The sequence below is a fragment of the Symphodus melops genome (assembly GCF_947650265.1).
Source record: "Symphodus melops genome assembly, chromosome: 13".
NCBI classification, from domain to species: domain Eukaryota; kingdom Metazoa; phylum Chordata; class Actinopteri; order Labriformes; family Labridae; genus Symphodus; species Symphodus melops.
This window is the reverse complement of record NC_136703.1, coordinates 13,440,900-13,467,697: the sequence shown is the minus strand read 5'-3', so window position 1 is coordinate 13,467,697 and position 26,798 is coordinate 13,440,900. Positions and strand designations below refer to the sequence as shown.

The 26,798-nt window shown below is 39.3% G+C and overlaps 4 protein-coding genes across 12 annotated transcripts in view; 2 read left to right on the top strand and 2 right to left on the bottom strand.

The window, feature by feature from the left end:
- Positions 1-5,965, bottom strand: part of LOC306833752 (putative E3 ubiquitin-protein ligase DTX3) — a 35,706-nt gene extending 29,741 nt beyond the window's left edge. For 2 of the 3 annotated variants that reach the window (XM_079359248.1, XM_079359247.1), the window contains exons 1-3: positions 5,579-5,965; positions 4,671-4,888; positions 3,946-4,027 (exon numbers count right to left, since the gene is read on the bottom strand). In XM_079359248.1, the coding sequence (XP_079215374.1) occupies positions 3,949-4,027; positions 4,671-4,888; positions 5,579-5,887 (606 nt within the window). In that variant the 5' untranslated portion in view covers positions 5,888-5,965 and the 3' untranslated portion in view covers positions 3,946-3,948. Of the gene's footprint in view, positions 1-3,043; positions 4,028-4,670; positions 4,889-5,578 lie in introns of those variants that run through there. The other variant, XM_079359246.1, reaches the window with a different exon arrangement.
- A 752-nt stretch (positions 5,966-6,717) lies between these two features.
- LOC306834143 (putative E3 ubiquitin-protein ligase DTX3) overlaps positions 6,718-26,798 on the bottom strand; it is a 71,852-nt gene continuing 51,771 nt past the window's right edge. The window contains exons 1-6 of one of the 7 annotated variants that reach the window (XM_079359938.1): positions 15,094-15,177; positions 12,215-12,615; positions 11,965-12,005; positions 10,643-11,445; positions 8,768-8,985; positions 6,718-8,581 (exon numbers count right to left, since the gene is read on the bottom strand). In XM_079359938.1, the coding sequence (XP_079216064.1) occupies positions 8,506-8,581; positions 8,768-8,985; positions 10,643-11,445; positions 11,965-11,977 (1,110 nt within the window). In that variant the 5' untranslated portion in view covers positions 11,978-12,005; positions 12,215-12,615; positions 15,094-15,177 and the 3' untranslated portion in view covers positions 6,718-8,505. Of the gene's footprint in view, positions 8,582-8,767; positions 8,986-10,642; positions 11,446-11,964; positions 12,006-12,209; positions 13,646-14,665; positions 14,685-14,710; positions 15,028-15,093; positions 15,178-26,798 lie in introns of those variants that run through there. The other 6 variants (XM_079359941.1, XM_079359940.1, XM_079359939.1 and 3 more) reach the window with 6 other exon arrangements.
- ptges3a (prostaglandin E synthase 3a (cytosolic)) lies at positions 15,196-19,113 on the top strand. The gene is made up of 8 exons (XM_079359948.1): positions 15,196-15,333; positions 16,115-16,228; positions 16,491-16,560; positions 16,644-16,742; positions 17,019-17,108; positions 17,194-17,250; positions 17,387-17,414; positions 17,805-19,113. Coding segments are annotated over exons 1-8 (480 nt in total). The 5' UTR covers positions 15,196-15,331; the 3' UTR covers positions 17,825-19,113.
- mipa (major intrinsic protein of lens fiber a) lies at positions 23,057-26,742 on the top strand. The gene is made up of 4 exons (XM_079360258.1): positions 23,057-23,767; positions 24,007-24,171; positions 24,273-24,353; positions 24,452-26,742. The coding sequence occupies exons 1-4, from the start codon at positions 23,408-23,410 to the stop codon at positions 24,635-24,637; spliced, it is 792 nt and encodes a 263-aa protein (XP_079216384.1). The 5' UTR covers positions 23,057-23,407; the 3' UTR covers positions 24,638-26,742.

The following is a 26,798-nucleotide window of genomic DNA, read 5'->3' as shown; positions in this document are numbered from 1 at the left end:
CAGACCTCATTCCCACTCTGTCATCAATCCATTTTATATGGGAGGCTTGTCACTAGCTATTTCAATGGCTGTGTGAGTAATTCATCAGCAATACTGCTCTACATGTTAATTGATACACACTTATATATCGAGCTCCGTCTGCACCCTTATGTCCAGCTGTGCATGTAAGATACTGAGGCAAAAAGGTTATGGACTTAATTATTATAAGTGACGATGTAAATTAGAAAATAAAGGCTCATATCACTTTATTTTTAGTTTAATCAAATGTCACATTTTTATTTTAATCAAACATAAGCCTGTGGACTTTCTATTTTTATTTTTTATTTAACCTTAATTTGACGTAGCAGCACATGTCATGATACCAAACATGCCTGAAGAAATAAAGTCAGAGTAAAGGTTTTATTTCTGTTGGAAACGCTCTTCTCCTGCATGTTATATCTTTATGTTCAAATGTAGGTTACATTCATTGAAGTGAAAGTGAATTTTGAAGTTGTAGACATGTTAGTCATAGTGTAAAAGATCCTCTCTGTCTGTTGAGTACGTTCATTGCTCCAGTTTTCTTTTCCACAATCTGTTCTTCTGAGAAGGGCGATTTTCCAGTCTGTCACTATGTAAACGACATGCTAATATGGAACCCCAAGTTGTCCCCAAGTCATGTGTCCAAGTTTCCCATTGAAACAGAACAGCACACAGGAACATGATTGGAGAAAAAGCCCGTAAACTAAAGTCAGCTAATCAGAAATGGTCAAAAGGCTGAGAGAGGAAAGGGATGTCGATGAAATGCTCGGGCTGGGTTGATGAATTATGAGAGAGAAGGGGGGAGGTTGAGAGAATGCTACGTTTGACCAGATGGGTCTTGGTCTGCTTTCTGAAAGCAGCAGATGCCCTGGCATCCTATAAGCCACAGAAATGCCCCCAGCAGCTAAACACCAATGGGCCAAAGAGGCCCAGGCCAGTAACTGCCTGGTCACATAAGCACTTTTTCTGATGAAATATGAGTAACTAGGGGTAAAAGGTATTCCCTGATCCTACAACTCAGAACTGGTCAGCTGGTAGCATTATTTTTATTCAGTTGTAATTTGTTAATGGGTGTTGTTCATACGGCCAGAGAAGAGAAATAAAAGCTTGTGAGGGCTGCATTTAAAAAAACAAAGCCATAGTCATCTCCTTGTGAAAATGTCTGGTTAACTTGTGCTGGTATTGCTTGGAAACTTTTGAATTATTTAGCTTTTTTTCAACCTTTAATTTGAAAATGTGTCCTTCTGTATAATCTCTAACAGTATTTGTACTACTATTGTACAGCCAGTGATGACCACTTCATTGTACCGTGTAGTTAAACGCGAGGTGATAACCATACAAACAGTGTAAGTCACTGCTGCTAACTTCCCGAAGAATAATAAAAGCACATGACTCATCATCTACAGAGGATGATCTTCTCCTCTCATCGACTTGGTGTGAGGAGGTTTGGGAGGCGCTGTGCCACTGTTGGGCTGTAATGAAGGTACAGCTGCATAACAAGTGGATGCTAACACAGGCTTATTTGAGGTGAGCATCTCCCTCTAGTGGCCAACGGCTGGAAGAACTAAAAGCTGACTTTGAATTAATGGAACTTAATGCACACAGCAGTCACGTCTGATCTCACTCCTTTTTGTATGACATTTCTGTTAATACAGTATGTTGACTTTGAGGTATTGAGCAGTTTTCAACGATATCCCACCCTTCTTAGTAAATTGAGAAGAGCACATGAATCATGCCACAGATGTGTTTTAGGGGGTCTAATGGAAGAAGTGGCAAAGTTGTCAAGCCCAGCCCAGTGTGAAGAGATAATATGTTAGATTAGGCAGAATTTATGATCAACAACAACAACCTGCGTAAAAAAGGACCATCCTTTGTGATCGTCAAGGTAACTTCAGGGTTAACTCTGTTTTTATAGTACTATGTAGGTGGATTACTTCCTACGGGAATAAACTGCCATGGTAACTCATGCTGAACACCCAACCCGCTCTGCAGCAGTTAATGTTCGAGATAGAGGTCAACTTGTAGAAAACTCTGACCAATTAGAATGCTGAGATAATGAGAGAGGACGATGGAGAGAGACCGCAAAACCTCACATTGTCTATCCTGTGTGAACTTTAGTCTAAAATCAGACTTTAGACTACAGTTATCATCCTACAGCTGAGACTGGTCAAAGCACTGAAGCCTTGTACCTTTTTTTTTTGACCTAAAAATAAGTGTTTGCAGTTTGGAATAATCCCTGGATTTGTGAGGCCACTGTCAGTTTATGAAGTTCAGATGATAAAGGTGGAAAGGCTTGTGAGGTTGGTTAAATAGTTTATGAGGAAATGTTTAGGAGTTTCTGTCTTTGTAGAGTGGCATTATATGTGGAAGTCATGATCCAGTGATCAATGACTAGTTTAACAGAGGTATGTGAGAGTATATACCCTTTAATCATTTATCTAGAAAACACTGACCATCTCAAATACAATATTTCCTGAGGAAACTTTAATGAACCCTTTTAATACTTTACAATACAGCTAACTGGCTTTAGATTTGTTGTCAGAGTTTGTGTTTTCCTCAACTTAACCCTCAGGATTATTGTTTTTGTTTTTTTTCTGTCAACTGTAAAGCAAATCAAGTGAAGTTGTTTCCCACCTGCTCTGCCTCACATTCGTTTTGTCTAAGACAGTCTCCACAGGAGCCGAAGGCTCTGTAATCATCATAACATACATTAAATACTCTAATGGACAACCAACTCAGCGATATCATTGCAGGCTGACATAGACTCCTTCGTACAGGCTGAACTGTCTTGACCTTAACACTTCCAAGACAGAAGAACTTGTTGACTTCCGAAAAGGACTTAACAGCGTCCCCACTCTGTCAGTCCACAGCCAGCCCATAGAGAGGGTTGAATCATACAGATACCTTGAGACAATAATGGATCACAGGCTCAGCTTCAAACCAAACAGCACATCCATCTTTTCCAAGGGCCAGCAGCGTCTCCTCTTCCTCAGAAAACGCCGCAAATTTCAAGTCCACCAATGAGTCCTGACAGCGTTCTGCAAATGTTTTATTTTTTAATCAGTTTTAACCTTCAGAATCTCAACCTGGTTTGGGTCCCTGTCCATTAAACACGAGCAGTAAGATAATCGGACGGCAGCAGGAACCACTAATCAGTGTTTACAAGAGGAGAACAAAAATAAAGTGACAACACATACAGTAGCCTCAGACAACACACGCACTACAACCTTCTCCCCTTCGGCCACAGATACAGATCTCTCACCTTCAGGGAGACAAGTGTTGTGCCCACATCCATCAGGCTTATGAATGGCTTATCTATTTGTTCATCTATTTTTAACACAACTCTTTAAACCTCTCATAACATTTATCTATGATATATTAATCATGCTTTTAATACATTTAGAATTATTTATTGCTGAGCTTGTACACATCATTTGTCATGGCCAACAAGCTCCACTTACTTAGTGCCCTTTAGTTGCACTTTGGGTGTTGATTAGTGTGTTGTTGTTTTTTTGGGGGATTTTTTGTGCTGAGCTGTGTGCACACTGATGCTCTTTGATACAAGTGAAGTTCTTAACGGTTCAAAAAAGGTATTTGATGTTAAGTTACCAGATCTGTGAACGAGTGTTATAGAAGATTATATCTGGTTTATTAACGTGAGTAAAGTTTGATTATCAGACTTAAACCCCTTTCACTAACCTTACAAATGATCTTACGGATTATATCTTTTTTTTTTACATTGTCAACTGACAGTTTAAAAAACTTACAAGCCAGCATGTCTCAATAACATGATTCTATAACTCCAAAAGTGCAAACAATTAAACATGTTTTCAACTTAAAGTTAGAAAAAGTGCAGGAATTGAATCAGAAACGTAATAATAATACTAATAATAAAAGTATTTGAAGAAGTGTTCTGATTGTCTTCACCCGTCAGTCGTCCTCGGTCACTCCTTTTAGACGAAGTTCCTCTTTAACCCGTAACAGATAATGTGGGTCTGGATATCCAAAACTGGAAATGTGAAAAGAACCAAAAGTGATCACTTCACAATCTCACCACTCAAATGTACTTTTTATAGACGCAAACAGGAAGTTTTACTTGCTGAATAAAAACACTCTTCAATAAAGATGATTATCACAAACTATACTAAGAGTAGGAAATGTTCTCTGGTCCCTTTGCCATGGCAAAATAAAAAAACAATATTACCTTTATTATGCAATTGCACGTGGCATGATAGAAACATTCTAAGTGTCTGCTGCTCTTCACATTCAAAGACACACACATGTATTTACTTTACTTGTTTGTCCACTCAATGCTGCACTCTATACATAGAAATCATTTGTATTGTGCGTCACCTTTCTTCCAATAAGTTACTATATTTGAATGGTTTTTAGGTGGCTGTATTTGTTTGTGTTGTTTTTTTGTGTTTGCAGTTTCTTTATCCCTTAGTTATAAAGGCCTTTAATGCATACTGTATGTATGGGTTTGCGTTCATTACATCTGTACCTGATAAGATTATATTCAAAAAGCATTAGACATCATATAAAACTGGGATTTCTTGTCTTTCCTGCATGTTGCAACTTCTACATTATATCCAACAAGACAGGAACATAATAACAGGAACGTGATATCAGTTCAACAATAATGTGTTTACCTTTGTGGACCACCTTCCATGTTGGTCTTATGGTGAATGTCATTCCAGGTGATGACATTGTTGAGGCCAGTGGTTACAGATCGTCCAATGGTGAAGGTCAGTCTCCTGTCGAAGGCTTTCCTCAGCAGCTTCAGGACTTTTTCACCCTCCTCACAGGCTGGCAGGAAGGCTGTACGCGAGGTCCTGCTGTATCTCACTCCAGGGTTTGGATGCTCAGGCTGTGAGATTAAGTAGCATAAAACAAGTTATACAGTGATCTACAGTTTACTTTACTGAAGCATATGTATCTTACTATATTTAGCCTACTCAGGCCCACCCACAGAAATGGCTGGGGCCCTGAAGGCACAGTGAATAGGCCCTTGCTTGGTTAAACTTTCTAATTTGCTCCTGGAGAACAATCCCCTCCTCATTCTGGCTGTGATTTGCATTTGGAGCAAACTAGTTATTGTTGGGCTCAAATGCATCATGGTGCTACCTCTCTGTTCTTTTTTTTTTTTTTTTTTAGCTTCCTTACCTATATACACGGCGTGACAATGCCAATAGGACTGCTTAAGTTCAAAAGAACAGTTAAGTTCATAACATTTGAAAAGTTGGGTTAACATTTTTTAACAATACAAATAGGCCTATCTTTATCCTTTATGGGCTGCCTTGTTGGCTTATTCTCACATAACTTTTACACAATGCAAGTTTCTTTACAACAAAGTACATAAAATGAATCTCTTTCTTAATTGAGAGGTGAAGAAGAGGCACTTTGATAATAGCCAATCGGATGCAGATGTTAGGGTTATTGAAATGTAATCATAAACAAACAACAGCACCCACTGGTGGACAGTTGGCATTTCATGCAACTGTCAGTAAATTAATGTTAATTTGACTACTACAGCTGGAGTTAAAAGTGTCAGCCTCACCCCTTGAATCCCTGCTGGGAAACTGTACTGGATGACAATTGTTCCACAGTGTTCAAAGCCAGGTAAGCGCTGCCAGCTGCGGGACACCGTCATGGTGCCTTCCTCCGGTTGGGTACCTCTGTACTCTCCGTAATAAGTGTTGCATATTGGACAAGCGGGCTTCAGCTTGAATAGCAAGTCGATACATTCTGAGCAAAATGAGTGGAGGCACTTTAAGGATTTCATCCCTTTAATTTGGTCCAAACAAATGGGGCAGTCTTCCTTAACTTCAGGGACTACTTCAGGGTGATTATTTGATGTGTTTTCCATTATTTTCCCGGTATGCGACGACAAACACGCCTTCGTTGTATTTCCGTGTATGGCTGCAATCACATTGGGAGACGTTCAGACATGTGTGACGTCAAAATAAGGAAAGTACCAGTTCATTGGGTGATGTACATTTCAGGAAGTGGTTCCAATCCTGACTTCTGATTGGTTGGACATTAATATGGCTTGAAAAGGCTCGGAAACTGTGTCATTAGAGAAGATTGGCCATTTAAATGTTCCTAGATGATACCAGTCACAATTAAGAATATTTCCTCTGTATTCACTTAACTTTTAATTTCAAATTTTTTTGGGTTATTGTATATATTTACATATCTAAATATTTTATAATTACATTTAACATTACAATTACCACCATAAACAGCTAGACCATTAACATTTGACTTTTGACTTTGAATTTATTTCTGCTGCACAAAGTTGGCCTTTAGGACTATATACTGGGTGTTAACTAATTCAAAAGAAGCAGTGAGGAAACGTTCCAACGTCTAATTCATACCAGTTTGTGTGATAATGCGATATATGAATTGGAGGCACTATAACACTCATTAGTATATATATCTTACAAAAAATGTAGTTAGTATATAGAATGAGTTATTTGAAAGGTCTTGTAACTTTGCAGTCATTACGTTTCCCACTAGGTGGCACAAGGTTGTCTTAGTATTACATATAAATCTATTACAGATACATGGGGTAAAGGGAATATAAAATCTTCCTCAGAGGGCATGTCCGACTGATTCCAAATGCACACAGGTTTGATCTTCAGTTCCTTGTATTGCAACTGCTTTCTTGGCCTCAATTAAATGTCCAACACAAAGTCAAACATAACTTTTTATTCAAGTATTAAAATGTAAAGAACATTATTCTGAATATCAACAAAGTACAAATAAACAAAATTAGAAAAGCAAAACTCACTTTTCCTTAACAATCACTTTTGTTATACGTTTATTCTCTCCAACTCTCCATTTTCCTGGCTCCTCCTTCGACATGTATGCATAGAAATGTTTGCACGGTAGCTTGAGTAAACTACAATCCTGTGTCCCAAAAGTATTTCAGTTGGTCCCTTAACTAAAATACAAAGGATATGGAAACATCACAAAAGGGTATCTGATGTATGGATCTGAGCAGTTAAATAAATGACAAATGTTCGACTAGCTAAGTAAGTTACTACACTTAGCAAAGCACTTTTATACATACAGCTTTGTCAGGTCTGTTGTTTTTTCATCGTATGGAGTATAAAAACGTTGATGCAGGAGAAGCTTATTTAATAGATATTATTTATAATTCAATGAAATGTATAGTATTTGAACTAAAAGCCAGATAGTATGGCTACAAACATAATGCTCTTAGCAATCAAATAACATCAACAAATGCCCAAACTGCAAACCATTCATTAGTAACATCATGCTTAACTTTTATCAAAAGTAAATATAAGAAAGGCACGACAAAATTAGATCAATTCCCCATCCAAGATCAGATCAAGTGTTTCCGCAACATTTTTGTCTGTATTTTCTTTTTACTGTGCATTTTTGATTATCTATTCAGATAACAAATTGACAAAAGTTACCTCATTTTAAATGAGAACATTAGCAGGTAAATCTCCAAGTTTGTTAGGAACAGAGGCAAAGTTATTCTCAGAGCGTTTGTGCCGTTGATTTGGTTTAAGTGGTCTGTATGCCCTTTATATTTGACATCATCATAAATCTGGTAATTAGATGAGCACATTACTTAGAACAGAGGTAATGGGCTCAACACCTGGGAGACATCTTGAAACTACAACTGACAGTCAAAAAATAATATAAAAAAAAAAAAACGGTATAAGTATTCATGTGTACAATAAAGGTGCTGCCATGAAGCATTGGTAAACATTCATCCTATTTCAGTACAAATGAGGATGAAATAAAATCACAAATGAAGAGCCTCAAGCTATTTGACATCAACTAGAAGCCTCCAAGCTTTAGCTTATGGCTGCACAAACCTGTTTGTTGCAAACACTCTTCCACAGGGGATGCAAAAAAGTGCCACTAAGTGCTTTAGATTTCAGTAATTTCAGGAAATTAATTCCTTCTTTTGAAGCCTATATAACCCAGGTACTAGGCTAACTACGGGTAATTAGGAACGATTAAATTAGAGACTCAACAAACTTTTCTGTGGAGGTAAAACAAAGAATGTGTGCTTATAATAAACAAAAAACTTCCCAGAGTTCAAATCATCATGTATATAACATAAAGTGTCTTTATAACATTAAACTTTTAACTAAATAATAATATATAAGTACCATGAACTCACACAAACCATGATGCTCTTAAGGAAGTATAACACATATCCATCCTTTTGTCAAACAGCGACAGGTGGAGGATTGTACAACACAAGAGTGCACTGCACTCAGAGTATTTTCTTCCGAGCTGAAGTCTTGAGGGGAAAAAAGAACAAACGGAGGGAAAAGTACTGTAGTGAGGTGGACTCTGCAGCATTGAACACCTCTCTGCTGAGGGCTTTGTCTTCAGACATCCTTTAGGGCAGTCTCTGAGCACAACCTGGGGCCGAGTCATGTCCAGCACAAGGGCTCTCGGAAAGTATTGGAAGAGTCCGTCATTTTCATGCTGTCAGTCGGCCATGATGCCTTTCTCTCTGAGCTCCTCTGTCACTCTCACCAGGTAGGTAGGGTCTGGGTAGCCGAAACTGTCAGGAGAAATTAAAGAGACATCAATCCTTTTAATGAGCTTACTTAGTAAAAGTTGTTTGAGTGTGCAGAACCCATATCTCAGCTAACATACACACTTATACATATTAGAAGTGAAGTTGTTGAAATTACTGACACATAAATTCTAAGTGGTTTATCACCTGCAGGTAAAAGGTTGTACATACCAGCGAGGCCCACCCCATATTGAGGTTTTGTGGTGAATGTCATTCCAGGTGATGACATTTTGCATGCCCGTAGTCATAGAGGTACCAATGGTAAAGATAAGGCGCTGTTCAAAGGCCCGGCGCAGCAGGCCCAGCACACGGTTCCCCTCGGGGCTGTCAGGGAGGTAGGCCACACGGTCTGTTCCTGGGTACCGGACCCCTGGATTGGGATGTTCTGGCTGTTTGAGAACAAAGGAGTTAAGACACATTAATGAGGCATTTGTTTATTTAAAACAAACACTTTATCTTTCTGGGTCTGGGACACTTTGTTACTACTTACTGTTTCCATGGTCCTTTTCTTTTACAGTATGCCTAGCTGTATAAACTTTGTTTCTAAGTAGTGGCCTTCCAAGTGTGTGTGTGTGTTTTTTTTTTATGGATTTAATAAGTTATTTATTTCCTCTTTTAAGGGGTGCTTAAATTCCTCACATTTCAAACAAACAAAACAATAAAACTAAGCTTGAATCGTGGACCTTGAAATAAAAAAAACATATTCTAAGACCTGTAGGACATTCTGACCTGCTAGCTGTCTATTTCCTTGTAAAGGGAACTCCAATATCAGAACATGGGTTAGTTTACAGTAACTGTCAGGGGAAGCACTAAGGAGCCTGTCAAATCATTTGTAAAGCTGACATCTTAGAATTGTCTCGTGCTGGACTACAAATGTGTAATATAAGCTTCCATTACAATCTGAGGACTTGAAGTTTGAAAGACCTTGGCTTAAGTCAGGGGGAGGGGGGTTGAAATAGATACTACTGATTTAACCACGCAAAATTATGAAACATTTTAAGTTTTTTTCAGACTGAAAGCCTCTAAAAAGAGGGTGGATGCAACATTCCTGTTTAGTTTTTAGAGCTGGTAGCATTTACAAGCAGTCAAGGATAATATACAGTCCTTGTAATGGTGCCACAGGACAGTACTCTACAAAGTGGCTGTATGCTACAATGTTCTGGGCTGACAAATTAATTCAGAAGTCAGCAATGTTGTAAATGCATAAAATACTATAAAAGATATTTTCCTGAACTTTATGGAGTGAATTAATTCAAAGTCACTCAAGAGAGGAAAGCAATTTAAAGGCGAGCAGAAAAAAACAAACGAGAATCGACACTCGAGATTTTAAAAACATAACTGCTCGTCATGGACGCTCCATGCATGTACACATTAAAATGACATTACTCTGTCTTTGTACAGAGAGCTGTTGGGCTACAGCTCATTAAAGGTCCAATCACACCAATTTGGAAATGTGCGTTTGACATGCAGCTCCTCCAGGAACGGTCCACAGAAGACCACTGCAGAGTTGCAGTGCTTGTTTGAAAGACGGGAGGGGAAACACCTTGATTCCTTAAAGGGACAATCTTCATTTTTCTAAGCTTAATTTGGCATGTATTTACAATATAATGATGGGGGTTTACTATACTAATAAAGTACCCATGGATACAGGCTATGTTTACTGCTGTTGTACAAAATAAAATCAGATATAAACTCACCAAAACATGATTACAAACAATAACTGTTTGTCTAGTGTCCTTCCTCACAATAAACTAAAATAAATAAATACAAGAATTGTCAGGTATTTAGTGGGGGTACTTTAGATGATAGGGCACTTACACACCCCATCTTGACACTAGGATTTGTGAATGGAGGCAGGAAAACGATTAAAGAACAACCCTGTTTTACCTCCAAACATGACATCAGACATCAGTTAAACTTTTATTTTATTTTTTTGTCTGTGTTTAATGATCTGTATTATTTATTTAGAACCGCTGTGAGTTTCAATTCTTTCATGATTATCAATTATTCCAGTAAGTGAGTGGCCCATGCTGTGTGTGTACTCACTGCCTGCAGGCCGGGAGGGAAGCTGTAGATGATGCAGATACATCCAAAACCTTCATGACCCGGAAGCTCCAGATCAGGATCTCGTTCTACAATCATTGTACCGTTGGCGGGCTGGTTCCCAATCAACTGGCCGTACACAAGCCGACACACAGGACACGCTTTCTTCACCTTAAAGGCTTGATCCAGGCAAGAGCGACAGAATGAATGACCACACATATCTAGGGTAGTCTTCTCTACTATGTCCCCCATGCAGATTGAACACGTTTTGGTGTCCTCTGTCTCACTGTGAGATGCCAAGTTGGAGTCCATATCCTTTCTCTGTGCCGCCTCGTGGAGCATAACACAGGCCTCCTCATCGGCAGGTTTCCTGAACCTCTGCTGCTGTCTCTGGGAACGTCTTGGCTGAGGAGGAAGAGGCTGAAGCCGGCTCCCCTCTCCATTGGGCTCCAGGACTGCCACACAGGGCAGCAGAGTTCTCTTCCTTTTAGGCCCCCCTTCCAGTTTGCTCATTTCTTTACGGGCACAACGGCATAAGTCAATGAAGGCTTTTCGTGTCTCACTGGAGATGGTTCCATCCATTAGTCCAGCTCTGGCGCTCCTGGAGCCTTCCACCGGCTGCAGCCTTACCGCGCAGCAGCCCCCTCTTTCTCCACGCCTAACGATACCAGCGCTCATTCCCTGCTTTTGCTGGAAGTCGATGAGCCAGGGCCGCCCAGCTGCAGCCAGGTAATCCCAAACAGCCTGTGAAACCAGTACCTCATCACTGCCCTGGCCAGCACGCACACTCATTTCATCAGAAGAGACTGTGGAGAGGGGAAAAAAAGTCAGCGCAACAGTTTATGGACAAAAGGGATAAAATACATATTGCACTTGTGTGAATGTACAGAGTTATAGAAGTTCCCTTTAAAGCTATACACTAGTCTACAAAGCCATGTATAATTGAATTATGATACATTTTGCTCTGACATGGCTACAAAGTTGATTTGTTTGAGTTAGCCGTCATTGATTGATTGTGGAATTTTTACATAGCACCTATCTCTGTTATGTTGTTTACCTGTGGGTGTACAGTTAAAGGTGGGCCATTTGTAGCATATTGTTCAATCACTTTCTTTGCATACAGCTACACATGAAGCTATTTGCAGTGGTTGCAGGACGTCAAAGAATCACACGGGCAACGTCGCGGTTTAGCTGCGCTCTCAGCTGTTCAAAGATTCAGACTGTAAACAAAGGAGACTAAAGCCCGACACACGCGGACAACACGAAACATCGATGACAGCCTCAGGCTCACACACAAGTGACACTTCTTTAGGGTGAAAGGTTACCTTGTGATCCCATAAATCCCCTCAATTGCGAATAAAGCGTCCTGTTGAACAGAAAAAGAGAGGAGGAAACACTGAAGGAAGGGGACAAACGGTATCACAGCTGCTGCTCTGTGCTGGTATTTTGACTGAGCCATCCTCTGCAGCAGCAAAGGGAAATTCGGCGATAACGCAACATTAGCTCAGCCTTTGATAGATTTCACGTCAACATTTAGCTAAAGTGGTTTTCCCCTGGATTACTTCAGTACCTCACCCTTTGCTGTAGCTCGTCGCTGCCTGTCAGGGAGGATTCTGGCCGGATTAAAGAGCCATCAGATGAGGCCTTTATTTCTGACGTGCTGCTGCAGTTTATCCGCAGATAAAAACGTCCTTCGTAGTCAAGACATTTTATTCAAACATATTCCAAGTTCATGTCTCTTTAGGTTTTTGACAGTTCTCCCCTGGTCCCGGAAAATGCACATCCAAATCCTCCACCTCGTCCTCCTCGGTCTCGGCTGTGTTTGCCTTCTTCGTACGTCCTTGGGCTAACACTGAGTAAATAGCATTTCTCTTTAGCTTAGCTGTGTGACAGCTCTCTCCAGGTCGATGGTTTGCTCTTTCCAGTAATTTTAAGTCCGGGTCTACTCTTTCACGTCTCGTCCTCCTCCCTGTTGACTGTGGAAGGAGCAAACATTATCATTAGGAGGACTGGGACCAATACGAGGAAATGTGACCAGGAAGTTCGTCACTAAGGGTGACTTGATTGGGTGAAAAATGGTGGTTTGTGTTTTTTTTTTTCTTTTGGTCTGGGGGTGAATCATAGTTTTTGTCGTGATTAAGAGCTATCATTATAACATAACGCTTATAACACGGAAAGTACACACAAGTGTCCAGCCCACGCTCCATCCAGGGAATACCCACTCATCCAGTTATGATGCAAATGAAGCTGTCTTTCAGGCTGCTGGGATTTATGGACAACAATGCTGCATTGTTGGGAATACTTTGACAAAGCAGCCTACACTATTATTAATCCAGAGCTTTATTTTTAAGGCAATACATTACAGGACTAATTATTTTATTATGATAAAAAATATTGTCATTATTATCACTATTGTCATTTTTGTAATTTATAGTTAAACAATAATTATCAATATTGTGTCATAAAATTGTTTTAATTCTAAAATACTAAGCAGTATTTTCAAGATCTATTAAATATTTATTGTAGTCTACTTTTGGGTTATAGTTTTTCAGTGTGTTGCTTTTCTCAGAATTTGGTGTCTTCCTCTCCATCTATCCGTGTAAAGTTAGAAGATGCAAAGTTTTCTGGGAAGGTGAATTCTGTGTGGATTTGCTGTTGCTTTTTTTTTTTTTTAAAGGGTCTGGAAAAATTGACGTTTCAACAAAAATGTAGACAGGCAAAGTGTTGATACTTCGCTGTTCTGAAAAGTATGTGTATTGCATATGAACAAAACGCTAAGACAAAATGCCTTTTATATAATGTGCCAACTTAAACAACAGAGACCATAAGTAAACCACAGCCACATCTATAAGCTTGAAGATCTTTAGGGATAGTGTCATGCTAATGAAGCCAAAGGAGGAACCTGTCAGCTGGACCACATTTAAAACTTTTATTTTTAAATAAAACATCAAAAGGATGGCTTATTATCTGACTTTCTGATTCAGAGTATTCTTTGCAGATACATTTGTATTATTTCAGATCAGAAATAGCTACATTTCCAACACACACACTTATGCTATGTGGCATTATTCCTTTCAAGTTCACCTAATGTCATCTTTGTCTCATTTGACTTGTATTATAGGCTACTTTTCTCTATAAGAAGCTGCCAAGACTCAAACTGGTGAATATGCCTCTTGGACAATGTTTTGGTATCAAAGTCCATCTGCTTGAAGCCTCTCCTAAAGTCTGCTTTGGTTTTTAGATGCGCTTTAGAAATACATTTGGTTTGGATTTTCAACTGTTGACTCATTGAACCTCATTGGAAGACAAGCAGTTAGCCTACTTCTAACGGGCCCTATAGGACCTGAAATGTTTAAGATATTTCCCCTCTGGTATTAAGAGTAGGGTATGTAAAGGGAGATGTTTTTGCCTCCACAATGTTATCAGTGCATCTTTATTAAGAAAACAAGCTTTTAATGACACATGCTGCAGCTAAACCTTCCTAAATCTGCATCAGTACTAGTTGTTATTAATTGCTGACAAGATAACGTTTGGATCCACATGGCGAACTGAATAAGCCTACATATGTGCCATTGTTAGAAAACACCCTCACCTCTCCCTAAAAATATTATAGATATCATAATAACAAATAAAAATGTGTTATTTTAGTCGCTATATCCCTTTATAAAATAATGTCTGACTCATAAGAATTTCTATCCCAATTGTAATATCAGATACATTATTTCTCCTTTATCACGTTTACAATTACTGTGTATTGGCCATTCAGTTTTATATATTCACAATGTCATTCATCCATATACCCAGAATAAATCATTAAGATATCTGCAACTGAGTTCTTCTTTGGAAAAACTCCCTTTTTTTACAGATCTACAATCTCATTTTCACTATTTAACAAACGTAGGATATTCGAAAGTAGCCTATATTATATTATCATTTTGGTAAAACATGCTAAAAATGTTGACTAGTCTAACAACTGGGTTGTGGATATGAGACGTTGTCCTATAGAAAGAAATACATTATACCTACCTTAGATATCTCTAATTAAAAGACAAATATAATCACACGAATGACCTTGTGGATATCTGTAAAGACAATTGTCTTTCATCGTGGATATCTTAAATGTTCATATAATTGTTCAAATGGTTGACCACTTGTGGTAGGTCTAATTGTGAAATAGGCTACGTTTGCATCATGCCAAAACCTTAAAGGCCTACTTCTTCATTTAGAATAATAGACTACGTATTGCTAAACACAACTTCACAATGATGAGGCAAATGCATATTCTTTAGCAGCCTACTTGTGACCCACTCAGCCACATGATAGAAATGACTATTCTGATTAATAATAAGCTAATAAAGTAGTTATTCATTTTCTCTATCAACAAGTAGGCCCTACTGTTGTTCACGCCTTCTACTAAACCTCCACAATGGTGGAGCTGTTGTTTTTGTACTCACAGACCGAAATATCCACCGGCTGAGCCGGCCTATCATGATTGTGACAAAGCGATGAAACCGTACGTCACAAGAGAGCCATGAAAACTCGCGATGTTTCGAAGGACGAGCGCGTCATCAATCGATAACGTTTAACTGTTTATGTGTCAGCGCACAGATTTTGCCGGGCACTATTCGCTAGATAGCAATATTATCTATATCGGGGTCTAACGAAGAGAAATAAATTACAATAACAGTGAAGATGTAAGTCTTGGGTTTACTTTGTAGTCGTTAACGGTCGTAACCAAGGAGATGTGTGGTCTACAGCGGAGAAAACAGCTAACATTGGCTAGCTGAGCTAAGTACACGAGTTAGCTTCAGTGCTGCTGTCACAACTTATTTATCTTGTCATGACAAAAGTGCAGGGCGCATTTTTCACAACCAACGGCTTGATTTCCTTCGGTATAATGTGTCCTGGCACAACTGTGTCAAATAAAAAAATCGGACTTTCAGACAGTTTATCAGCGCGCCTTTTATAGGCAGAGCTATGGTTAGCTAGCAGGCTAATGTCAAGCAGCATGAGGTAACGTTTATGTTAGCATTAAGAAAACGGTCTTCTACGATATGCCCAAAGCGAGAGTAAGCCTACGCCATATTACATCGCTTAGAAATATGCTTTCCCCTCCTTCAAAATAACCATACCAATACTTTGAATGTCGCATCTGTAGTTTAAACTCTTGCTATATTAGGTACATGTCATTCTGAAACTTCACCAAGAAAGAGGTTTTAGCGATTAGGTAACAAGCAGAGTGATACTTAAGTTGCACCCATGTTAAGCTGAAGTGAATGAATGAAGCTTTTGTCAACATGGTTTAAACGTGACCTCACTGCATGTGCACGTGAGCCACAGAAGCATAACATTAGAGCTGGCTGTGAAACATGTACATGAACAAGCATTAAACTCTTCTTGAAGAATTAACTGGTCAGATCAAAATAAATAATAAATGCACATAATAATTGTCATTTATATCCTCCTTGTCATTAGGCAGCCTGCAAGTGCTAAATGGTATGACAGAAGGGATTCAGTATTTGTAGACTTCTGTGTGGAAGACAGCAAAGATGTGCTCATCAAGTTTGACACGTTCAAGTTTGATTTCAGGTAAGTCGCGACATGCCACAACTGATTGCACAATTAAAAGTAGTAAATGTAGAAATTATATAATTTCTCAAATGCTGGTCTCCCCTGCTCGATTTACCACAATCCTAATTATATTGATCTAATGAGCTTTAAGATGTCAGGAAACGGTCCTGATTCTTTGCATTAAAGCGCAATGGTTAAAAACACTATCATATTGGTTATAAAAGTTATTATTAACAGTGGTACAGAAAACAACACTTTCTCTTTTCTGTCTGCCTTACAGCTGTTTGAATGGAGCAGATAAAGTCAAACTCCAGAATACAGTGGAACTTTTTGGAGAGATTGACCCTAAAGTAGGTTTTTTTCATAGCCAAAGATGCAGTTTACTATCAGTTTTATTTCTTCAGTGCCTTAATTATTTTTCTTTTCTGCCAAGGGATCCAAACACAGACGCACTGACAGGTCTGTGTTGTGTTGTTTACGAAAAGCAGAAGTTGGGAAGTCATGGCCACGACTTACCAAAGACAAATCAAAGGTAATTGAAGTTTGAAGGCTTTGAAGAAATAAATCTTGTGTCAGTTTCAGGTACTGATTTGTTGTGAAACAGATGCAGTTGCTATAACTAATTGCCAAACAAGTTGAAAATGAATATATTAGCTATTGGCTCATTTGTTTTAGCCATATACTAACAATACTTGAATCTGAATAGTCCAATTTCTTGTGATAATTTCCACAAAACGGTGGAATGGATCTAAAATAAAAGGAGTTGTCATTTGAAAAACATGTCTTGTTTTAATAAAAAATGTCGTAGTGCAACTGGCTGAGTGTGGATTTCAACAACTGGAAAGACTGGGAAGATGAATCAGATGAGGATCTGTCAAGTTTTGACAAATTCTCAGAGGTAAGAAAGCCAAATATGAGCGTTCCTTTACACTGTGGTGCCACATTTGAAGGGCACTGACATGGGTTCGTTGTGTATCTTCCAGATGATGAACACCATGGGAGGTGATGATCTACCAGATTTAGATGCAGCAGACGAAGAGGTATGTTTTTTATACTTGTTATACTTTTTGTACTTCATGTAATTTTAAAAGAGACTGTTTTATTTTCCTGAAATATACCTAGTAGAGTATTATATGAAGATTGTGATTGTTGTGTGTGTGCCTTTTTTTTTTGCAGCATGAGGCTGCAGACAGTGACGATGACAGTAAGTAACTTTGTAAAGCGTTTTTTTGTATCCTCTAAACCTCATCAGGTAGAAAGTTAGTTGATTACCAGTATATTGCTAGGCTATATTGATGTTAGATCTGTTAAATGAAAAAAATTAGACAAGGTAGACAAGACGTCATTCTACATATCATGGTGAATACATTGGCTGCCATTCAAAATGCTGTGGTATGTGTTAAGTAAGAGATGGTTAGGTATGAGTTAATGTTGAATTCCATCTAAAACCCACAGGAACCAGATTTTGTAGATATGTTATCACTTCTGTTTATTTTGCTTTCTCTTGATTGAATGTGATTGCTAGGCAAAAGCACAGGTTTAAAATGTAATCACTTGCTCAAACATATCCTGCTTTTATTTTTTGTCTCTACAGAAATGCCTGACCTTGAGTAGATGTATACACATGTCTCCTCATAAATAAAAAGCAAGTTATGTCAGTTGAAGAGAGGCACAAGACATGAGTTGGAAGCCATGTCGGAGAAGAAACCTCGTCTCTCTTTGCAGTTTCCAAAGTGAAACCCTAGAGGGAGTGGCTGTTGGATACAGACATGCACAGAGAACCAGACATACAGTGCTGTGCTTTGCTGTTCTGTTCTGCATGGACAATTCTGTTCAAATGAAAATGTTGTTTGTTGACTTTAATGACTGTCATGGGATGTGCTGGTGTCTTACACTTTTTCTCTGTTTTCCTTTCTTTTTTCTTTTCTTTTTTTTTTTTGCAATGTCAGGATATGTTTTGAACATTGTGATTTCTAATATGAGAAAAACTCAAAACAATGCCAATTTTCCCCCATAAAGTAAATTTATAATGACAGATTTCCCCCTTTAATGTTTGTAATGTGAAATGCACTTATTTTGTTTGTTAATTTAAAAGCAGAAGTTCTGCTTGAAATGGGGATTTTAATGTATGCCAACATCTGCTAATATTAAACAGTGATTTCATTTTTTTAAATATATTTCAGCGTTAAACAATAAACTGATATGCTTGTGCAATTTACAGTGTGTTGAAATGATGGTAGATGGCAGACAGTCAAACATTTACAAATAAGCATGTTTTTATTCCATGCAGTTATTAGAATTGGTAGCAGGTACGCAAGTGTGATATTCTTCAGGGGTGAGACCAGAAATCCTATATTGCGTACTAAGAGTTTCCCAAATAGTGAACAGGTTGTTAATGTTTGTCACTAGGACTAATATTTGAAGGCTTGTATTTTATGCAACACCTCTGGAACACTTTAGTTTTTATCTCATTCTGTGGGAGTTTGTAATAAACTGTTTCAGGCTGTTTAACACAAGGCTTTGAGATTAAAACAAATCCTGTTCAAGTAAAGTTTGAATGACTGAAGTTACAAGAGAGAATACACTTAGGAAGACATAACTGCTCATGATGCAGGAGGTCAGTTGTGGAAGCAGTACTTGCATCGTAAACGTGGCAGTGTAAAAATAATGCCAATACTGCACTCAACATTTCACTGAAGAGAAAGAAAATACACTTGAAGAACTCAACTCAACATTTCAGTTTGACTTTTTATTTTTAGTGTTGGAATGAAATGATTGGAGTGTTTGTATTAACAAAACTGATGTGTTGCAACTAAATTCAAGGCTAATTTAGATTAATTTGTATATGTGGCACCTTTTAAATTAACTCTGGGCATCAATAAAGTCACTTCTATATTCATTTACCATGTGTTCTGTGTTGAACATATTTTGCTTTGACACTATTTTGAAAGATCTTATAACTTATGCAATCAGTGCTTCGTGAAAAGGCAACATGTCGCTCTAAAAAGGTATTTAGTGTAAATGTGACATAGCTGAATACTTTAGAAAAAACAATATCTTAAGTTGTACTTAGACTGTATATTGAGTATATTTTAGTCTGTTTCAACCAAACGTGTACTTGTATTTCTTAGGTGTGTCACATCTTTCACCTGTACCTCTCTTAAGTCCTGCACATCAACACACACACACACACACACACTCTCAGGTCTTCTTCCCTTAAACTCACGACATCACCCTCACGCCTGTCCACTATGGTGCCCAGCGCTTTCAGTCGATCTGCCCCACCCTTCTAGAACTCCCTCCCACCTCAAATCCAAAATATTGACTGTCTTTCCATTTTTAAATCTCATTAACACAGCTTTTTAAACTGGTCTGATCATTTCTTTCCAGTTTCATACATTCACTACATTCTTCAACCTCGATTCGTGTGCCAAAATGACAAGCCAGCACTGAAACTATTCCCTACACTATATGTTTTTCTTGTCTATACTGCACAATAAGAGGTCCCTGTCGTGGGAGACAAAATCATGATTTCTTGTTCTGGCCAAATATAGCACCAGTAGACAAATCAAAGTGACTCCTATTGTGAATAGAATGATTCTGACGGCATCCTGCTGAGCTGCAGCTGAGCAACAAAAACCCACAGAGGGAGTTCTAGACTAAAAGTGTGTGTAGAGACTTGCTCAAAACTTAAAGCTTCTGTAATGGTACACTAATAAAAGTGTAGGGACCAGGGTAAAGTTTCTTCATTTATTTAATTCCACAGTCCCATCAATGTTGACTGACTGTTTTGGCTTCCATCATACCCATGGCTTGCTTGTCCTGTTTAGACCTTATCAGTTTTCCATTTTGAAAGGGGAGAATATCCACCTGCCATAGCTTTTCCACCTGGTGGTTGAGTTCTGCATATGGGGTGCCCATCATGGTTAAAAGGGCCTGAGTGGCAGAGTGCTCCTAAAGGACAGTTTGCCCTTGAGTGTCCGACACAACTGGGTATGTGTGGCTACTGGTGTTCCTGGTGGGCAAAAGCAAACTTTCTTTGTGGGGGTTATAAAGTGACTGTTAACCTGCTCCTATCAAAAGTAAAGGCTGGACCTTAGATAAGGCTGGTAGTGGGAGACCCTGTGAGTGCTGATAACGCTTTTGCAGCTTCTCTACTGGATATATCTGATCCATTAGAGAGAGTTTAGATGATGTTAATGCCTCTTTAGTGGAGATGGTTTTCTGTGGGTTAAGGAAGGGTGAAACCTCAAAACTGACTGACGCATCATCTAAGGTTTTCGTCTCTTGTTTGATTGTCCATATTAACAGGTGCTCAGGGGTCCCTACAAGCCCTTGCCGCCTGGTGGCTTCTGATAGAAGCATGGTACACTGAGAGTCATCATCAAGAATTGCATAGGTAACAATGGTGTGGTGGTTTTTGCGAAGGATCAATTTAATTACCTGAAGAAGGACTTTGGCCCATAGCCAGGGTAAGGTTTCTTCATCTATTTAATTCCAAATTAATTCCACTTGTAGTGATGAGGTAGTCAGGTGATTTTAACACTTTAAGGAAAACAATAAACACTAATCAGAGCCACACCAATAAATCAAATAATAATGCACCTCTAGTCAACACTGATGTTGTCAGCAGCCTGTCCAGCAGCTCAGGATATTTCAGCAAACAAAAGGAGTGAGCATGGCTTGCTGCTGACTTCTTAATTACACAGGTGTGGGTTAAAGGTGTGTTAAAGTCAGGAGAAGGCCTTAAAGGGGTCGTGCTATCTGCAACAAAAGGGGCTTTAAAGAAATCATCTTTTTCAGTCTCACTCAGTTTGAAAAAACTTTCTTTGTAGCTTTTGGGGGGGAAAGTGCACTTTCAAATTACAGGTGGTACAAAGTACAAGTTTCGTATCGAGACATACTTGAGCCTATTCTTTGCAGAATTCCTTGAATATAAAATGTTGATGATGTTTTCCTATCACTCTTTTCAATTCTCTTTATCATTAAAGAATATTCCATAGGTTCCCCCCCCCCCACACACACACACACATACACTTATTTAACACAGTAGCCACTTATTTAATTGTAAAAAAGGAAAATGGAGACCATGTTCTCTATGTTTTCAACATCACTTATTTGTAATTTTCAATGTGATATCTTCATTATTAGCATTGCATACAACTTGCCCTCACAGAAGAAGTTTGAAAAGATTATTAATTATTACCCAGTTAAGGGTTATTTGTAGAGAAACATAGATTGTTGTCAGTGGATGTGTGAACTTAATTCACTTTGTCATGTCTAATTTCATCGAGGTGAAACATCTCTAAAGACCCCTGCAGTTAGTTTTTTTTTTTCACCTTAGCAGCTATACTATGTTTGTTTTATTTCTTTATTTCCTGTTAACTGCAGCAGCCTACATGTTTGCACCTCTGTGTGGTGAGGGCAGCCCACAGATTCTACTCCAAAGTGAGATGTTTAAGGGGGGGTCCATGTTTTATGTACTAGTCAGCAGTCTGGACCCAGGGACAGGAAAATACAATGCAAGCACCTTTTCAACCCCCTCCCCTGTAAAAACTAAACTGAGGGCTTAAAACCACAAAAGGTGGCTTACCATTGACAGAGGGAGTCATGAGAAGGCCAAAATACTCACCACAATAGAGGTGTACCAACTGGCAAACTATGAATCTGCCTGAATAAGGACAGCAGAATCTTTCTTCAGTCATATCAAAGTTAAAAATCTTCTCATGTTTTGAGTGTAATGAGGAAAAAACGTCCAAAAGTCTGGCTGCTGAGATTGATGAGAAACATTTTGAGTATTTGTCTAACTTTAAACATGTATTTAAATGATGTTTGGATTCCTTCTTTTGTCATTACCACAACTCTATAAAGTAAGAGTAACAATTAAATCACCCATGAAAAAGGGAATGCATGGTTTAGAAAGCGATGGCAAGACAAACAGATCATAGAAAGCAACAGAAACCGTTGCTGCCAGCGTTTTGTTTCCACGCATGAAAAGAGCAAAGCAGTGAGCTCAGCATAATCCTTTCAGAGTTCTGCGACTGTCCCTCTGGCTGCCCCAGTCAGCATGATGCTCCGGTGCAGAAGCTCAATGCCAGGCCTGCTCTCCCCTCTTCCTCTCCAGCCCTGGATTTTCTACTGCTTTATCTGACCTGAGCCCACAAGCCCGCCCAGCGCACATACTGCCATACACAATTCAAAACTGTGCTTAATGAGTTCTGCTGCCACAAACCTAATTTGAGAATATGAGAAATTGCTCGCACTGTGGTACTGTGTCAGAGCTTGGAAAACAAAAGTAATCTTTGGATAATGTAATGGCACAAGTTCCATACTTGGGATCAACAAATATCTAAACTACTTCAAATCAAGCAAAACTCTAACTGCACTTCCCATCCACCAGCTCACCTACTACATGCCCACTGATTTTCTATTTTAAGGTTTGAAGTGCTTTGCAGCCCCAATGTCAAATGAATGGAATTTCTACCACTTGGCTTGTAATAATGTATTAGTGGTACTCAGATGGTAGCGTTCCATTTCCAGCTCAAAAGCCCTGAATAGTAATACAATGCTCCAACATAAAGATTACATCTCTGTCCTCACCCAACAAAGCTCTTTCAAAAAGATGTTTGAATGATTATCAAGGTGCCCTTTTACCATATCATTCCTAAATGTGAGTAAAGAGACAGAGGCCATGGCAGGAGAGGGGTTAAAAAAAATTGTTTTGATTTGTAGTATTGTTCACTGGCCCCTCCCTTGGGCTCAGTGGGGTTACTGTGGCCCTGGGGGTGTTATAAAAAGGTCTCTGGGTTCCCCCTGCTCTGGTAAAGAGGCTGAATGTCTGCAGGACATGCTTCACGTTTGTCTACCCATGTTCTTCTACTAACAACCAGCGGGGTTTGCTCATAGATGCACAGAGACCAGCACAGTGCTCCAACGGGGAGCTCTCTATGACAGAAATCAGAGTTCAGAAAGCAGAGCAGCAGCTTGATCAGAGTTAAGTGTTTTGTAGTTTATATGTTGTTTCTTTAGCTTTAGAGAGGCAGCTTTTGTTTGAGGGCAAATAGTTTTCATTTACTCTGTGATCTTTGGTCTCAAACACTCATTAAGGAGAATTTGCATCTCCTTTCAGTAAATTGGTTAGTTTTCTGTTGACTTTCATCCCTCCATTGCTTAGACGTTGATCTTTGACCACCAACCATGTGGGAGTTCAGGTCCATGTCCTTCTGGCGGGCGGTGTTCGCAGAGTTCTACGGCACCATGTTCTTTGTATTTTTTGGGCTGGGGGCCGCCCTCCGTTGGACCACGGGGCCCCATAATGTCCTCCATGTTGCCTTTTGCTTTGGGCTGGCAGCTGCCACCCTCATTCAGTCCATCGGCCACATCAGCGGGGGACACATCAATCCAGCTGTTACCTTTGCCTACCTGATCGGATCCCAGATGTCTCTCTTCCGTGCTTTCTTCTACATCATTGCTCAGTGTCTGGGAGCACTGGCTGGTGCTGCTGTGCTGTATGGGGTCACACCCAGCAACATGAGGGGGAACCTGGCACTCAACACAGTAAGTTTAACCTCCAGTAATTGAAATACTATATCTGCTTTTGACTGCTGTATCACAAATGTTACATTAAAACATAAACTGTTTAGTTTCAATTATTTAATCATAAAAATACTGTAAACTAAACGTAATTTTTGAAAATTCCTTGAAACTTCTTAAATGATGTAATTCAAGTAAAATTCACTACAAAAAAAACCTCAATTGCATAATAACTTACACATTTTTTATTTCTGCTCTTCCAGTTGCAGCCAGGAATCAGCCTGGGCATGGCAACCACCATGGAGGTCTTCCTCACCCTGCAGCTCGTTGTCTGCGTCTTCGCTGTGACTGATGAGCGTCGCAACGGACGCCTGGGCTCTGCTGCCCTGGCCATCGGCTTCTCTGTGCTCATGGGACATCTTCTAGGGGTAAGAACCAACCAGGAGGATGTAAACATCTTAACAGCTATCTGGAATCCAAAAGGACATTTTAGTGTACCCATAAACTTTTCTATCTGTCTTTGATTTAGATGTACTACACTGGAGCAGGTATGAACCCAGCAAGGTCCTTCGCCCCTGCTGTCCTGGTCAGGAATTTTGTCAATCACTGGGTAAGATCCTTAAATCTCCTCATACAACAAACTTGTGCACATCAAAGTAAAATCTAGTGCTTCACTAACATATCCTCTGTTGTTTCTGTGAATGGCAGGTGTACTGGGTAGGACCTATGATTGGAGGTGCCATGGGTGCTCTGCTCTATGACTTCATGCTGTTCCCCCGTATGCGTGGCCTCTCTGAGAGGCTCGCCACGCTGAAGGGCACCCGGCCCCCAGAGGCCGAGGGCCAGCAGGAGACCAGGGGAGAGCCCATCGAGCTGAAGACACAGGCCCTATAAACTTGGAGAAGAAGATTGGCTTTCAGACCCCCGTCATCCCTCACCCATTTACACCCCTCAGTCTGCTCCCTCAGTTCCCAGTCCATCCTCTGCACATATACCTCCTCCTCTCAACCTCCACACAAGCTAACACAGATCCCAAACACTTTTGTTATCCAAACTGGACCTACTGTAATACAGTGACCATCTCATCTGATTACACCTCTACCCATCCTTACTCCTCCTCCCCTTGGACTGCAGAACAAAGATGGAGGTTTGAAGAAGAATTACCGCTGAAGGAAGCACCCTGTGCCCTGTGGTGTGGGGAGTCTGTCACTCCTGGCTGACCAGGTGGCTCTAACTGCTCAGGACAGGGGACTCTCTCTTTCTCTATCTTTCCCTCCTTTTACTTCCCTGTTTTCCCCACTTTTTGTAGTCTGATAAGAGTGAAGCTACAGTAGAGCAGTGAAATAATGCATGCTTTTCCATTTTTGATCCAGTGTGATCTTGCCCTTCATTTTGTTTAATGAACTATGGGTAAAATACATGTATGTATTGTTCTAAACCAGTATTTATTTGGGTCACTTTTTCCAGTTGTGTGTGTGTGTGTGTGTGTGTGTGTGTGTGTGTGTGTGTGTGTGTGTGTGTGTGTGAGAGAGAGAGAGTGTGTGTGTGTGTGAGAGAGAGAGAGAGAGATAGAGTGAATGCATGTCTTTGTACACATTGTATGCATGTGCTTGTTTTAATTGATCATTTTTATTTTTTCACTTTTCATTGCCACAACCCTTTATCTGTATCAATATTTTATTTTATTTATCATAAAACATATTATAGTTCTTTAATTTAACATTCTAGCTTTTCCCAATCCTCGCTTATTCTGCAAAATTTCAACAGATTCCATATTTAGAGTGATCCCCCTTTTTGTCTTTTAGCCAAATTCATCATTGTAGAACTTCTGTGTCATCCAGTGAAGCACATACACATTCATATTTATATTAAAATAAACACAAAACACAAAACTATCTGGTCTTCTCTGAGCTTCATAAAGGTTAACATTTCAAAAACTTGAAATTGTAAAAACTGTGAACAAACCTGTTACATATTTCTTTATGAATGGGTTGTCTGCAGGTTTGGACCACATTGGAATACAATATTTCTGTTGGGTTAGATTTCAAATGATTTTCTGACATGAGCTTTGCTTTTAGAGCAGCGCTTGTCACAGATTTCTGTACAGGTGTGTGATAGTTGGTTTGCTTTTCTTTTGCTTGTCTGCCATGGAGAAACAAAGAAAACATAGCTTAAGACCTTTCATGTGGAACAAAAGCAATTTCTATGGAACTGTGTTGTTTGACACAACTGAAGGGTGTTTGTTTTATCTGCTCAAGGTTAGAAAATGAAAGTGCATGAGGTAAGATGGCTTGTTGCTGGTGTTGGCAAACACCTGGCACCTTCTCTTTTTTCTACCCGCTCTGATTTTTGAGAAGAGAGAATGTCACCCTGAGGTGACTGAAATCTTCAGTGTGTTTGTACAGGGTGATAAATGTTCTTTATTTTCATACAATTTACTCAAGAGCTTTGAAGCTGAAGCTTTGCATTGACCTGGTGTCCCCTCTCTCCTCCATTCCTCCTTCATTCACCCTACCGCCTCCCTCTGTTTACATGGCAGCCATGTGTTCTGCTCTATTGAGGGGACGGTCACTGAGATCATTTAGCATTTTGACAACCAGACCATTGTTGTACTTGCCTTGTAAGCTGATTCTCTTAATGCTTCCACTACATAACCTTTTTTTTCCTCTCAGTGTGATTTCCTTGGCAGTGGTTGAGTAGAATTGACATTTTTAGAATTTGTGTTCTAATTGAAAAGCTTTTTGATGTACAGTGTAAAGTTTTTTTTTTTTTAAACATTTCATGATAGCTGAACCTTGATGGATAGAAAATATAATATGCTAGTTGATGCAATGTCCTCTCTTTGGCTGATGGTTAATGGAAGTGATCACATTATGTTATACACCAATATGCTTTCATACAATGGACAGCCTTTTTGGTACCATGCATACTTTTCCAATACTCATGCCACTGATTTATAATTTTTATATGTCAAAAAAAAATCCCAAAATGCTCATGTTGCTCATTTCTTGTGGTCATTTTTTCTCTTTTTGACTGACTGAAAAATAATACGGGA

What these genes read in the sequence shown, in the direction of transcription:
- ptges3a (XM_079359948.1), top strand. An exon ending in TTACCAAAGACAAATCAAAG is followed by an intron (nt 16,743 to 17,018) that starts GTAATTGAAGTT and finishes AAAATGTCGTAG; the next exon opens with TGCAACTGGCTGAGTGTGGA. An exon ending in TGCAGACAGTGACGATGACA is followed by an intron (nt 17,415 to 17,804) that starts GTAAGTAACTTT and finishes TTGTCTCTACAG; the next exon opens with AAATGCCTGACCTTGAGTAG.
- mipa (XM_079360258.1), top strand. Translation starts at nt 23,408, where the DNA reads ATGTGGGAGTTCAGGTCCATGTCCTTCTGGCGGGCGGTGTTCGCAGAG. An exon ending in GGAACCTGGCACTCAACACA is followed by an intron (nt 23,768 to 24,006) that starts GTAAGTTTAACC and finishes CTGCTCTTCCAG; the next exon opens with TTGCAGCCAGGAATCAGCCT. An exon ending in TCATGGGACATCTTCTAGGG is followed by an intron (nt 24,172 to 24,272) that starts GTAAGAACCAAC and finishes TCTTTGATTTAG; the next exon opens with ATGTACTACACTGGAGCAGG.